The sequence below is a fragment of the Boleophthalmus pectinirostris genome, unplaced genomic scaffold (genome assembly GCF_026225935.1).
Source record: "Boleophthalmus pectinirostris isolate CB_2022bp ecotype Guang Dong unplaced genomic scaffold, ASM2622593v1 HiC_scaffold_10, whole genome shotgun sequence".
NCBI classification, from domain to species: Eukaryota; Metazoa; Chordata; class Actinopteri; order Gobiiformes; family Gobiidae; genus Boleophthalmus; species Boleophthalmus pectinirostris.
The window spans coordinates 16,481,096-16,497,039 of NW_026570971.1; the positions used below are offsets into that span (position 1 = coordinate 16,481,096).

The 15,944-nt window shown below is 41.8% G+C and overlaps 1 protein-coding gene across 1 annotated transcript; it reads left to right on the forward strand.

Moving 5' to 3' along the window:
• Window positions 1-1,889: 1,889 nt before the first annotated feature.
• Window positions 1,890-15,815, forward strand: LOC110155399 (serine/threonine-protein kinase PAK 4). Its single transcript, XM_055157752.1, has 9 exons — window positions 1,890-2,359; window positions 9,262-9,509; window positions 10,612-11,265; window positions 11,610-12,146; window positions 12,673-12,806; window positions 13,706-13,832; window positions 14,060-14,185; window positions 14,289-14,423; window positions 14,585-15,815. The coding sequence occupies exons 2-9, from the start codon at window positions 9,306-9,308 to the stop codon at window positions 14,750-14,752; spliced, it is 2,085 nt and encodes a 694-aa protein (XP_055013727.1). The 5' UTR covers window positions 1,890-2,359; window positions 9,262-9,305; the 3' UTR covers window positions 14,753-15,815.
• Window positions 15,816-15,944: the final 129 nt, after the last annotated feature.

Sequence of the window (15,944 nt, forward strand, 5' to 3'; positions counted from 1 at the left end):
GCCCACTCTAACTGCAGCACGACCAGCGAGCTACCTTTTCCTTAATGCGCTTCAGACAGGCCCTCAGAGAAGAGCTTTTGTCCAGCACTGTTACTTTGACAGACAAGAACACTCAGGATTTGTACAGACCATGTTTTACAGTGTGCTTTTAGACCTATTTGTGTTTACATGCACCAGTTAACAACAACTTTTTCCATCAAGCTTTCTACTTTACTTACCAACTTGCTTTCTTTGAAGTCTAGTAAAATACTCTCAGTAAAAACTACATTAAAAGTGCACTAAAACTACTTTTTCTGGATGGCCCACCACATGCTGAATTGATTTGCCTGAAATGTTCCACAGTAGGGCATTAAACATGTCTATCATTAGCATAGCATTTATTCAAGTTAAATTTTTTATTGTTCAAATTTTCCAATAACATGCATTTTTACTGTGAGTGGGGTCACCTCTCCACAGACATGTTCTGTAACTTTACCAAGTAGAGGCACTTGCTTGTCTCCATGCAGATCAAAAACAAAAACAAAAAAACATTTATAACACCTCCATGGAGATTTTATAAAATGTTGTGTTGGTGCAGCCTCTACCAGAAAGAACTAATACTGTCATTTTGTCATTTTGATACATGTATCTTTGTAAATTTACATGTTAATAACAGATACAATGCCATAAAGCTAAGTCATGCTGTGTAATCCTCCCAAATCTATAGTCAAAATTTTTGTAATGCAAACATTTAAGAGGGTCACTGTAGACTCTAATTTTAATGACACCATGGCTTAAGGCTGCCATTGTCATTATAAACCACTTCTCTTCCTTCTTCTCAGTTGCTGAATGGATGTTTTTCTGAGTCATAAAAGTGCTTCCCAGTGAGATATCATTAGCTGACCTCATGACCCCCCAAGCAGCTCTCCTTCATAGTGGCTGAGCACAGATAGTAGTATAAATGGCGTGGCAAAGATAGTGTGAACAAATAGTGGTTCCTTGCAATAACATGAATTGCTACCATTTACTCTGCCTTTCTTGCTGCTTACAGTAAACCAAAAAGAAAAGTCATGCATGGTTTTAATATAATATGGTGAGGCTAATAAATATCTTTGACAATAATGCTGACAAGTAAGAGGGAGAGAAAGGGAGGGGTCATGGCTGCCAGACCCCCAACAGGAAAAATCTGTCATTGTTATGCAGATTGGTTTAGTTGTAGGCTTTTTTCACCTCCTGTCATTGCGATTGTAGAATAGTTTACACACATAGTACATGTATGGCCCAAATCTTGATGACTTTGTAAGCATTTCAACCCAGTTTGACCCTGATATTTTTCAGCTTTGTGTCTGCTATATCAATTATTCAGTGAATGACTGAGCTAAAAAGGGAATATTTGAAATAACGAGGATGCTATTTGCAGAAGAAACTTCACTGAAAAAAGATTTTAGGTCATGTTAGTCTCAAAAAGGATGACAATTGTACCCTCTACAGAAATAGTGCAGAAATGCACATCTTCTAAATTCACACATACAAAAATGCCTGCTATCATCTGCCAAGTCTAATCCTGTCACAAGATAATTCATATTGGTGAGTGCTAAAACAGTGCAACCATTACTCATGTGCACACGCCAACTACATGCAAAGCAGACGGGTAGAAAGACAGTGGCAGCGTCAGGCTGCTGAAAGGTATGCCAGGTGATGGGTGTAAAAGGAGCTCTTCTCGCCTTACAGACAGTCACTGGAAACCGTCTGTAAAAAACACGCTAGCACACTCAGGCACGGTTACATGCTGCTATCAATTCTGGGCTTTTGCAAAAGACAGCCCAATGAGGGAGTGGGAGGAGGCAGGGAAGGAGGGAAGTGATAAAGGCACCAGGAGGAGGAGGAATAGAGAGAGTGGAGAGACGGCGAGGTGGGAGGGTGTGAGAGCCTGTGTGTGAGGCACACACAGAAGCCACAAGACAGGGATAGTAAAGGAGCCAAATGTGGCCGTCATATTTATCTCATTTCTCCTGGACGCTGCCTCTCTTCTCTTCATGGCTTTGCCCCTTGCTGTGTGTAAACGGTTGTCCTGTGTGCTGAGGAGAAGACACTGGTGCACGGACCACTACACAGCCAGCAGCACAGGAGCCGGTGATGAATCAAGCCCAACAAAGAGCCTTTGAGATGGCCGTGTGCGCTTCTGCCTGGAGGGAGGAACGCATCAGGCTTTCCCAGGCAAGCGGCAGCCTGCAGTGTGCGCTGGCTTGAGCTCCAAAGCCTCCATCCCCATCCTTAGCGGAGCGCCTGTGAGCGTGCTATCACAGTGCATGCGAGTGTGTATGTGCTCACCCCACATCCTTCCCAGAGGAGACTTCTCCTCTTCACTGGACAAGGCAAGGTAAGGTGGAAAGACAGATTTTACCTCTTTTCCACTGTGGAGGCAACGGGGTGAGAGGGGGGTGGGGGAGAAGGCAAAAGAGGCTTAACGTCATTGATAGAGCATTCTAGTGTGGGCTGTCGGCAGGCATTAAAGAAGGGAATGTAGACAGGCAGTGAGCCTTTGTGTCCAGGTGTTGATGCACTACAAAGCTTTGTGGATGGATTCAGTGATGGACCGCATCTCACAGGCTTTCACCTTCTACTAACCCCTCCTCCTTAAAAGCCCCCACATTCTCTTCCTCTGCTTTCCTCAACCTGTATGTCAAGGGAAAAGATGCAACTATCCACTCAGCAGTGAACTGTTTATATGTCATTGGTGCCACAGACAGTAGCTTCCTGTTTGCTTCTGATGTTTTCTGGTCAAGTCTGGGCTGCCGGTGATCCTTCTAATTCAACCAGTGTATGAGGTTCAGTGCATACAAGGATTATGTGGAAAAGCAAGAAAGGAACATAGATATTGTAAGCAAATACAATGCATAAGAAACCAGTTATACAAGAGGTTGAGCACATAAAAGAAGTAATGTTTGCATTGTGTAAATGTGAAGGAGTTGGAAAACAAAGACACAAAATGGATCAGATTTAAAACATAATTTTGTAAGAGGAATTGAGAATTGCAATGCTACTGCACTACCCTGTGTATGTACCTTCACAGAAGCCATATACCTATGTACTTAGATGACCCAGCTGGTAGCTAGTTTTATTAAATGCTAAATGCTCTGTAGAATCTATGCATGTAATTAGTTAGTGTGCTGAATCCACTTATATGTGAGCTTACTTTCAAAGAAATTTACAACATAAAGAGTCAAGGTGAGCCGATTTTCCACCAAGCATGTTGTGAGTCACAACAGAGCAGACTTCCCAAGTTAAACTCTGTCTTGGCCTGTTGTAACATATCCTTTATGTGAGGTCAAAGTAAATTCTGCATTGCAAGTGTGAGTGGGATGTGAGTAAGGTCCTACAAGTCTAAAACTGCCTTCTTTGTGTGTCTTGGGTGACTTATTGATATACTGGAAAAGAGAGACAAGGTAGAAAAGGTGAGACATGACTTTTTTGAATGCTGATCTATTGCCTCATACCCTTTGTTGCCTTATTCCAGACACTAAAAGCAGAAAATAGTATTGTATGGTATTTGTACAGTGAGCTTGACAGGACGTGATAAAGATAGGAACAGGAATCAGGTGTGGGTTGTTCACTTTTGTCACATGGCCTGTTTTCAGAAATGTCAGATTATGGTTGAAACAGGGGGCAGTCTGCATCACCGACTTTATCTTCCCCACTGGCCACGAGACGCAAAGCACTACGGATTAAAACAAACTCTGAGTCCAAATTAGGGCAGCGTGCCGAGTCCCCTCACTTGGTTCCAGCAGCACCCACAGAGGGAGACAGAGCGGGACAGTGGGGCTGGTGCAGAATGATACTAGCAAAGGCATTCCCAGGTTAAAAATGACAGGTGCTTTGGACTATTACAATGAGGTTTTTCTGGCTTGGAAAAGCTAAATCAAAGCTCTCATAGGCTTGTGCACTGTAAAGCCTGCACTGGTGCATCAATAAATTAGACCCCAGAGAGACGATTTGGGCTCATACTATTGGTCCGAACAGATCACACTTCTTTATCAGTGCAGCGTCAAATTGTTCAAAGCACTTTCGATAGCCAAGGGAATCTTTAATTAAAGAGAGTGTTGGTCAGTGCAGCATAGTCTTTACCCCTTATCTCTATTCAATACATACATTTACACAGAGTTGTGTCAGCACTAGTAAAGACTATCCCATAAACTCTCACAGCTCTATAGTACAAGTGTTGCTTTTACAATGTCATCACGTTTAAGGAAAGATAGAGGCAATGCTTACAACTATGTGATTGTTGCTAGCCACTGTGCTCACAGAAGGACAGGGCAAACTAGTTTTCTTGTCCACTGGGTTGTCCGAGAGGATCAGTGTCAATATGTATCAGCTGACAACATGATGTATGGCTTCGATTGATGCAAGCGTCTCATCTTAAATTTTTCTTCACTGTCTACACAGAGCACAGTGTAACAGGTTGCAAACTGTACACACAGAGGTGATGCAAAAATCACTTGGAAAGTATAGTGCTTTTTAATATCAGTCCCTCATCCTACCATCTTGACCTTCTTTTTTATGTGTCCTCCTGTCAATATTAGTCCAGGCCCAATGCATGAATGCCTGTTGCCCTTGAACAACTGACATCAATCACTCCTCCACGTGTACATCGTATTTTATATTTTACAGAACAGTGCGCTTCCAAAAGCAGAGGCTCGTTTCTTACATACAACAGGTCAAATAAGAAATCTAAATGAAATCTATAACATATTACATATAAGAGAAAATCAGGGAAGTAGTAGTACTGTGAGTGAAAAGAACAATAGGTCATGTAAACCTAACCTTCAGCATTATACTTAAATGTCATTATAGGACCAAGAGATAAAGAACTAGTTACAAATAGAGCCATCCACAATTCAGATGTTCTTGTGAGTTAGCCTTGATTTTATTAGAGAGCTAAATATGTGGAGAGGCTATGTTCTTTTGCTCTACCAGGTGAGACACCAAAATGACCCTGGGATCAATTTTGTATTAAAGACTCTATGATACTGTTTGACTTTGTGAAGTAAATGTATAATATCAATCACTCTAAACAGAATCAAAGAAAGACTATTTAAAACTCTTGTCCTTGACCACCTACTAACACACTAAAGCAGATGCGTATCTCTTCAAAGTTCCTCCAGTTGCAAGCATTCAGTTGTGCATGCTGTGTTAGACCCTCAGCATGAAATATGCATGAAAACAACATTATTCCATGTTATTTCATGTCATTGAGCACAGTTCATTACATCACTTGTCAGTTCCTATTGACGATGCCTTCATGTGGACAGAGGTGACTCCAAAGGGAAAACACGCATCAACTTAAATCATAAACATGGCTATTGCACTGCTCAGTCACGTACAAAGCCTGTGTACCTTTCCCCCTCAGATATGAAATTCTATGTGAGCGTTCTTTACAAGACATGACCAATCCAAGACCCCCCCTTGCCACCCCCTCGAGAGGCAGTCTCATTACACTCAAAGGGCAAAACGGTCATCGTAATGAAGCTGATAGAATAGCCCTTGCCACTGCAGTGCACAGTCCAAAAACAGCAGTTAAGACCTCCATGTCATCTATCCTGTGTGAAACGGTGATGTTCCCACTGTAATTTATTATAGCTGGATTATACTTATAGATACATTGACTTACATGAGCAAAAAGAGGATTATGTCATCTCAATTGTCTCCCATATTCATCCCCACTATTTTTACACGAATCCTGTGCAAAATAAACACGTGCTTGGCTCTATACGCGAGGAGCAGAGTGAAATGATGTGTCCTAAAATTAGATCAGTGGAAGCCTGTAATCCTGGCAGCACAGTCACCTGAGCGTGCACCACCCTCGCTACCATTTCTACATGCATGCCAACCAAAAAGATAGAGCTGGAATCAGGGCAAATAGAAAAAAATCATTCAACACAGCTCGGAGCAGCAGCATTGAGCAAATCCAATATCTCCCTCATCTCTATCCCCTCCCACTCGCCCCCACAAGTCCTGCTCAGAGTGGCTGGAACCTCCGTAGTATGTCTATGGAAAACATATGGATGGCCTGCTTGGGTTTAGGTATGGCATGAGAGGCATGACTGCTCTGCCAGGTGAAGATGCTCCATCCGGTCACGGGTAAGGCCTTGATTTGAAGCATTCATCTGACAGCATGGAGAGTGGGGAATTTGGCTCTAGGCTGCACTGTATTTCGGGGGAGGAACTGAAGGTGTTGGCACGCAATAACACATTAAAAGTAGAACTGAAATTTGATTTTTTTTTTTTTAAACTAAAGTATTTGTTTAATATGCATTTTATGTACATCAAATGTGAGAGATGATTAAACAAAATAACATTTTTTAACATTATAATTTCAAATAACAGCCTCTGCCAAGGTTTTAGTCTTTCATGTTGATTATCAAAATCTTAGTAAGAAAACTCAAAAAGAGTCATTCACAGGATGTTTGTAATGTTGTAAAATTTTTGGTGTGGTCCTGGATCGCTGTCTGGATGCAGGGTGGGACCCCAATATTTTGGCAGAGGCTCGCAGTATAAACTTCTTGTTACATAACATTCAAGCTGCAACTACATCATACAGGGTTGTCAATACCCGAAGTAAGGCCAGCATTCATTGTCCTTAAAAATTAATACTTGCAAAATAGGTCATAACGATAAAAATACTGATGCGCTTTTGGTTCAAGTCCAGTGTAAATGTCCCTGCTATGTAAACACTACTCTCTCCGCATGTTATCTCTAATCAATATTGGGCAAATATTAACGGTTATACTAATACTAAAATAGTGTCTTTAAGAATTTCCAGCATTTGCACTATTGAGCACAAGAATTTGATATCATCTAAGTTTTCCTTTGCATGTGCTTTCAAAGATGGAAACACCCCGTGTATAGCAGAATTTCCAAGTGACCTCATCCTTTTTTGGCTGCTGATGTTTCTGACAGCTGCTGGCCTGGGTTTTTTGCCTCAGCACTTTGATAGATTCAAGACAAGCCACTGAGGCATAGGGTCAAATCCCTGCAGTTTGTGTGTGACCAGAAAACATGATTATGCACCCTGCAAGTTCAGCTCTCTGCATAAATATCACAGCCTTAGAAATCAATAGTGCATTGTTATCAAGACAGTCATAAGCTCAGCACAGTTAGTGAGGTCGATATAAAGCCAGACGCATGTGATTAAGGCTTGTTAATTGATAATTGCATCCACTGAATTACTGTCATCAGGAAATGCATCAACAAAGTGTGTCAGTGTGTTTTAGTATGGTGCTAATATCAGATTTGTCAGTTAAAATTTTCTGGCAGCTTCAGAGGTAAGCAGTACTGGGATGAATAATGAATACTGTTGTGTTGTTGCCTGCTTTGAACTGATGAGGCTTGATAAAGTGGCGCGCAAAGGCAGCTGTCCTATTTGTGTTGGTATCACCCCATTATTGCTGGCAGTGGAGAAGTGTAGCCGTTTGCATTTCACTCATGAGTAAATATTGATTGATCTCCTTGTAAAGGATCCATGAGGGCTCTGTGTAAATATTTGTACAAACATTGCCAACTTCTGCACTAGGACTGCATAGTTAGCACAAAGTGGGAGAAGATGTTGAATGTTGGAATGCTATGTGCATTACTATGTAGGAAAAGCACATAAAAATTACTCGACAAAAAGGAATACAATATAGCGAATGTCGTTAGTATATATGTTTTGTAATAATTATTTTGTAAATGTTCACATACCAAGTTTGGTATGGTAGGAAGTTGGTTTTAATTTATGAAGTAGATGCTCTCCATGACTCAGTGTACTTGTCCAGGGTTAGGACAGGCGTAAAGAATAACCTGTTTTGTGACTTTCTGTGTCAAGATTATTCTGTTTACATCACAAGAAAACAATTTCCTCCGTATGTGTCTTCAGGGATGGTCATACTTGCCTTTCCATAAGTGATAGATTTGACTAAAATTGGATGTAATGTTGTCCCCCACATATTCCAGCTCCACCTTCACATTATAATCTCCCTGTCAGATAGAATTAAAGCCCTCCTCAGCACCATTTTGTGTACATAGGGAGAGCACAGACTGATATGCTTATGCAACACTTAGCATATTAGCTCTCTGATTGAATTATCCTCGGAAGGGGGGGTGGCATGTTTCCTCACAGGGTTATCTCCACTCCCTCTGTCCTCCTCATGCTCTAAAAATGAGGCTGGCCTAGGCTAGTGAGAATGGGCACACCCCCTCTTTACCCTCCAGTGTGTTGCAGCAGTGGCGTGGTTAGTCACTGGTTTGGCGTATGTATTGGTGTGGATTAGAGGCGTGCTGGTCTGAGGGCGGAGGTGCTGAGAGCCCACTGAGCTGTGGACGCTGCAAAACTCATTTCCTCCACTCCAACCCCTTGACCGAGCATGATGGGAGATAGTATCTGGATCTATCGGGGCACCTTGTAGGGCTCTGCCACTATTATTTTACACTCAGCACAAATTTATGTTGTGATAAGCAGGCGGGATGCACTGGGCACACTAAAAGTAATGATACAGTAGGATTCAAACAAGAGTGATTATCTCTCACAGCTGTGCAGCCCAGGAAAGCAATGTAATGTATTTAATTATTTCCCTGCATTGAAAGGGAACTAAGGCTGAACATATAGTAGACCACATCCCGCCAAATGCAGAGCCATCCATCCCAAGATTAAGTGGCTGCCCACATTGCAATCAAGGATACAACATCATCTACTTAAAAAGGGATATGAATGATAGCAGTGCTGTAGAATGCTGTTTGTAGAAACATGTATATAGACCATGCACATTGGGCACTTTCTGTTAATACACTCTGAGCCTGTGGGTGACGCCAGGCCGGCCACAGTTTCATAAGTAAAAGAAAAGGGCAGTGATAAAGAAAACGCTGTAATTGAACAGATACGTTTCAAAACATATAGTCAGTAAAATAGTCAGAACTGGAACAGTTTAAATGCCAACCTCTGAGAGTCGGAGTGTTCATCTGAATACACAGAACACATAGAGAAGAGGTCCGCAGTGACCAATCAAATAACAATCATGACACAATCACTTGTTTTTAAAGAATATTAATAGTATGCCACTCCAATAAGATAAATTAAAGGTAAACTATAACAATGTACGTCTATAAAAGCTAATTGATAAAGACTACCATTTCCTGTATTTACTGATCACCCAGGCCTAAACTGAACTGAATACATAAAATATAGTTTTGCAACATTCCAAATGCAGAATACCTTTAAAGCTAATAGCTAATTTTTTTTTTTCATTTCAGGGATACCGTGAAGTGGGCAAGCTGTGGCCTGTGTGGAACTGAGCATGTTTCGCAAGAAAAAAAAGAAGAGGCCTGAGATATCAGCGCCCAAGAACTTCGAGCACCGTGTCCACACCTCCTTTGATGTGAAGCGAGGATGCTTTGTGGGGCTGCCCATGCAATGGCACAGCCTCATAGAGAACCTGCGGAGGCCTCGGCCAGTGGTGGACCCATCCAGAATCACAGAAGTGGAGCTCAGGCCAAAGAAGGTACTAGATAAACACTTCTAATCCCAGAGCACCTGAAACTGGACCACCATGTCATCATTAAGGGTTAATCTTACGCTGATGTGCTTGTTGTATTGATACACTAGAATACTGTGAATTCAGCAGAGAAATGTCTCAGAAAAAGCCTTAGATTACATCTCCTCCCTTCTTGGGGCTGGGCTAATGACCCTGCTGTGTACAGTGTTGAATGCTCATAGGGACCATAAGATTTATTACGCCACACGGGCAATTAATAACAGTGTATAGAGCATTCGCACAGATGTCAAGCAGAGGGATAAAAAGTGCAGGTACAGCAGCTGTACAGCAGAGGGAACGCCAGTGACTGATGCAAGTCTCACTGTTTCTTTGTTTTGCTGAGCGTAGTGTCACAGCACTTTATGGCAGAGGTACTAAAAAACCAACAGCAGTTTTATGACTGCTCTGCCAGTATTGGCACAAGGTAATTTGATGACCATCATGTGAGCTTTGGAGTACTTAAAGGTATAACAGGAGATGAAAAACTAAAATGAAAGTTGCTTAAATGCCTTAAATAGAACAATAAATACTAAATGCAGAATAATGTAAATATACAATTTAAATGTTAGTTTGTTGTTTAAAGGTGTGCATATGGGCACTGTGAGGTGATATGTCACCTGACCTGCATGCCCCATGTGTAGTGGCGCTGAACAGGAGAAACAAGAGAAGCTGTTGACTGACCGTGAACTAAATATGACTCTACCGTTAGACAAACTAATGAGCCACCTCACAGTATTCTACCAAAAAACACAGCTGCCATTTCTGTCTGGGCAAGTTTAGCTTCTGTCTTTTCTCGCCCATGGCATCTAAAATGGTATTTGATAACGTCAGAACAGCCCGTATATTTTAAATGACTCAAACATAAATTTAGGGCATTGCTAGAAAAAGCTTCAGGAGAAAAGAAAGTCTTTGTAGTGTGACAACGATGTCCTTAGCAGATTCTCAAGTCTAAATTTAACATGCCCCTCAGCTATGATTATATCACACTAATTATTTCCCATGGTACTAATCTTTCTATAATGTGATGATGACACGTGCCTCGTTAAGATAAATCATTTGGCTCTTTCAGACCATAGTGCGTGGGAGCATGATTGGTCACGGGGACTACATCTCTGCCATGATCAACGATATGAGCCGGCTATCGGTGACCAGCTCAAACTCTCTGAGGAAGAGCAGCCCCTCCAACCGGAAACGGGCCCAGTCTCTGGGTCGTCTGGGTGAAGAAAACGAGGGCGACACCTACCAGTACGAGAGCCTAACTCAGGACGAGGACGAAGACAATGATGCTCAGGACCAGTGGAGAGACAGGGCCAGGAACATTCACAGTGAAACCAACACACCTTATTTAGGCATGAAGAAGAGCATAACTTTACAACCCAATGGGATCTTACCAAAAGCTAAATCTACTTATGAAGTCAGCATCCCTCATGAAGGACCTCAACCTCCTCAGACACAAAGTATCCAGGCGCCTAGTCACACGGCATACATGAGCGCAGACATGGGCAGCCCTCAAGAGAGAGTCATCTGGAAGAGGGACATCCCACTGCCTAGAGGACTGCCACCACCACCCAGACCTGTGGCCTGTTTCTACAATCCTGGTATGACTGTTCAGCAGCCTCCACAGCACCCAGAGCAAGCTACTTCAGAGCTGCGACCAGCTCCCCCCATGTACATGCACCCACAGAACAGCCCGGGGAGGCCCTTCTCTTCCTATGATCTTAAAGTAAGTTCATATATTATTCATTTACACAGGCTTATTTGTGCAAATGTTGTCTGCATCATATTACCAGTTAATTTTGAGTTTTGATCTGATTACATTAATTATGAAGTGTTTGGTTAGTTATGTATTTTATTGATGCTGCCACTCGCTTGAACATACTGTATGTTTATTCCAGGCATGGCGGTTTATACTTATACATATAAACAGCATTCACATGGGTCGTATCAGGCAAAGTGCTGTGAAATAGTAAAGAGTTGATTAACATTCTCTTTAAAAGTAGGTCTTGATCTGCAGCAGGCAGTCGGCCAGCAGGCTTTCACTGCCCTCTGTGTTATCTTATCCGGCAGACAGAGACGTCTGTGAGGTACCACTCGGGCTTTCTGCCCACTGGCACGAGCAGTCCTCTGGTGGGAGGTGGCATCAGGCCCCAGAGGACAGTGCGGTCCTCGGCAAGCTACACCCTCGGTCTATCTCCAAACATGGGACTGAGAGCTAATGTCCCTGAGCCATTCTTAAGACATTCAGGATGTCCCAACCCTCCGTACCCTCTTCAGGACAGTCCCTCTCAGCCCAGACCCTCTCCCACGGGATCACTAGCCACCAGTCCTCCTGGCACCTGCTCCCCGGCCTTCAGGGTGTCTCAGCACCCATCACCCCGGCCCCCTCCAGACCCACCCAAAGTCACCCATGAACAGTTCAAAGCTGCCCTGCAGATGGTGGTGGACAAGGGCGATCCACGCTCTTACCTGGAGAACTTTGTGAAGATAGGAGAAGGTTCCACAGGGGTAGTGTGCATTGCCACTGAGAAACACAGCGGCAGACAGGTGGCAGTCAAGATGATGGACCTACGACGACAACAGAGGAGAGAGCTTCTGTTTAATGAGGTATGGGACTATTTCTACACTGTTAAGTTTAAACCTACTTTATCTAAATTAAGTTGTAAAAAATCTGTACTAAAAGTTTTGTCAAGGTGAAAGTTAAAGCTTTTAGGTTCTGTGGAGAGCAAAATAATGACAAAACATATCACTGCAGGGACATCCCAAAACATGAAACCAATATTATTTTCACTGAATATACTGCTGATTACCACGTCCATGAAGTATAGTACAAGTATACCAATAAATAATGGTACTGAAGTATTTGTTTGTTTGAGTGCATTTTACAAATGTATATATTTATTTATCTATTAGCTGAATAAAACCTGACATAATGTCATGTGGATAAGATTCAGACTTAACTCCAAAAGAAGCATGTGACAGACTGTGGAGGCACGCAGTTTTTTGTTTACCATACAAGAAAAACTATTGAACGATGTAGCTAGAATTTCTAAAAATCCACTGGCAAATCACCCTTGCGGCCATTTAATGTTGCTTTTAAGCCTGTGGTTTTATAGCGACTGCTTTCCTGCAGGTGGTAATTATGAGGGACTATCAGCACAGAAATGTGGTGGAGATGTTTAAATCTGCCCTGGTGGAGGAGGAGTTGTGGGTCATCATGGAGTACCTGCAGGGGGGAGCACTCACCAACATTGTGTCCGAAACCAGGTACGAAGCACTACCAGCGTCTGCCCAAGTCTGTGTATGCTGCATTGACTATTTTTATGAGATCATCGCTTATAACTTCAGCTGCCACAAGGGGGCAGTACAGTATCATCTCATAATGTGCAAGGACATAAAGACTCCAGTCATCTTGTATTATGTTTGAGAGAGAAAAGGAGTTTTTTTTTTTTTTTTAATTCTTTAAATCACTAGGCTTTTAACATAAAATTTAAATAGTGGAATAATATTTTAACTTTTGGAGTTATCACATTATTTCACAAAACAGCCATCAATAACTAAAACTGCCAGTGTATTAACAGATGGCAGAATAAATCATTATAGGATAACCCTGGGGTCTGTTCTCTTGACACAAAGCAATGAAAATGTGTCTCTCTAACCAGATGACATTTAAAATAAGCCAGCTGCCACAGCAAAGGCTTTCAAAGATATATATAAATTTAATACTGACAGAACAATTCTCCTTTTCCCAAATCAGTGGTGATGTTGGATTACACAGCCAGTGGAGTTAATTAACATAATTAAATAATGTCTCATATATGAATTGTGATGCCTAATTTGTATAGCATTATAGTTTGCACAAGTAAAAACAGTGAAAGAGCTGGTTACCTGGGTTTGCTTTTAAATGCTTTAGGACCTCCTGTTGCTGATATGACTCTATTGGCTCACCTGTTTATATGATGCACTTTTAAAATCATACAGTTTTATTAGTCACTCGGGATGTGGGAGTTGTTGATCTGAACTCTCTGATCTGTCTCTAATCGCAGTGATTCATGAAATTAACTTTCCTCTGAGCCATGGATTGGCGTGGTTTGCACTGTAAAAGTGTGCCTGCCAAAAGCTCAAATGTTAATGTAAAACCTGTCTGTTGGTGTGTGGTTGAGCAGGCTGAATGAGGAGCAGATTGCCACAGTGTGTGAAGCTGTGCTGCAAGCCCTGGCCTATCTGCACTCACAGGGAGTCATCCACCGAGACATCAAGAGTGACTCCATACTGTTAACACTGGACGGAAGGGTACAAGCTCTACTTTCAGAACATTCTGCTTTGTCCTTAATAATAAGTATCCTAACGATGTAAATCATTTAAATCCTCAGCTATTCAAAATACTCAACAATATATTGTATTTTTATTTAAAAATAATATTATTAAATCCAAAGCAACCACTAAAATTACTACTGAAAGTGAAAAGTACAGCACCACTACAACTACATGGTTCATTTTAATTACTTTTTTCTGTACAGGTTAAACTTTCTGACTTTGGATTCTGCGCTCAGATCAGTAAGGACATCCCTAAGCGTAAGTCTTTGGTGGGGACACCCTATTGGATGGCTCCAGAGGTCATCTCCAAATCTCCATATGGCACTGAGGTGAGAAGGCAGAGTGTGAGGTTCCTTATGTTGGCAGTAAATCTGGGTCTATATTAAACATATGAGTTAATTAACAACAACTAACCTGTGTATGTGGATTCAGGTGGATGTTTGGTCTATGGGCATAATGGTGGTGGAGATGGTGGATGGAGAGCCTCCGTACTTCAGTGAAACTCCTGTTGCAGCAATGAAGAGGCTGAGGGATGAACCAGCTCCTAGTGTGAGAAATGTCAACCAGGTATGCAGATTTAGTATTTACAAAAATGCATTTCAAAACTTAAAACAAGGAAAATAATTGTAATATTCTGCAAGTAAGATTTTAATATAACTATTTTAAACATTTATTCAATGTGTAGTAAATACCTGTAGTACTATTTCTAAAATTCCAATTGCTTCTAGATCTCTCCTGTTCTCAAAGACTTCCTGGACCGCATGCTCACCCGGGACCCCCTGGAGCGAGCCAGTGCCACTGACCTGCTTGAGCACCCATTCCTGCTGCAGTGCGGCTCACCTCAGTGCCTGGTCCCGCTGGTGGAGCAGTACCGCAAACGCATGTCCCGCTGCTGACCCCCCTATAGCTGACTGTCACTTTCTTAACTACATCCACCTAGACTGGAGGCCAGGAAGAAGAAATGCATTAGGTCTGGCTCCTTTGGCAATCCATGGACCAAAGGCTCCTGGGGGAAACAGAGGGAGATTAAAAGCTGCTGCCCAACTTGGCTATGACAGGACTTTGACGGTGCATGGTCTTGGGCATGACAAAAGCACTTTAGGAGTGAGTACAAGGCAGCATGCTCCTATGTCACCTCTAAGCTTGGTTTGGTCACATTAAGCGGGAACACAACTCAGCACAATGCAGTCAATTGGTCAATAGGAAGATAACTTCGTACATGTATGGAACATCTATTACAGTGTTCATACTAGATATTCTAGTCGTTCATGTGAAGGATAGACCTCCACACATGCTTTGATAAAATGGGACTATGGTGACTGATGGAAAACTCTCCACATGGACTAATAGATGTGCACCTGGCCCACTGCAAATCCTTGAAAATTTACCAAACTGGGATGTGAAAGACAATTCTCTTTATTAGCATCACAAATGGTAGAGAAGGGTCCAGCTGCTACTATTGGGCTAATGAAAAAATCAACAGTACAGTATCTTTTCATATTTATTCTTTTTTTCAAAAGGTATTGTGAGTTGTTTGTATGATGTGAATTTACAAATAAGGTTTCGTTGTATTAATGAAGTATGAAGTGGCTGAATAAACGTTGTAAATACGAAGAATGATTACTAGGTCAGATACACTGCAGTAAATTATATGAAATTTTACTTTTCTGTACTGATATGCGAGTCTGTGAGTGCATGTAATGTATGGATGTGAGTGCGGTGTGAGACCCTCTTTGTGTCAGACTTTTTAAAAAACCTGATGAGGTGTGTATGCAGCTCTGGCAAATGTGTATGACTGTATTTGCATTTGTTGGCATAGGATTAAGCACACAGGCCTGGCATGTGATGCTGCAGGATGTCCACCTGCTCCCAAACACTTTGCACATAGTCTTTGTATTCTGACATGGATACATGTATTTCTATTTCTGTGTGGGTCCTTCATGGCAAAGAGAATTTAACATTAATTTAATTTTGTACAAATTAATAAATGATGCATACAGTCTCCTTGTGTACTTTTGGTTTTGGTCATTTCTCCAAGCATAAAGCGCACACAAAAATATATTTATATAGTATATATATATATATATA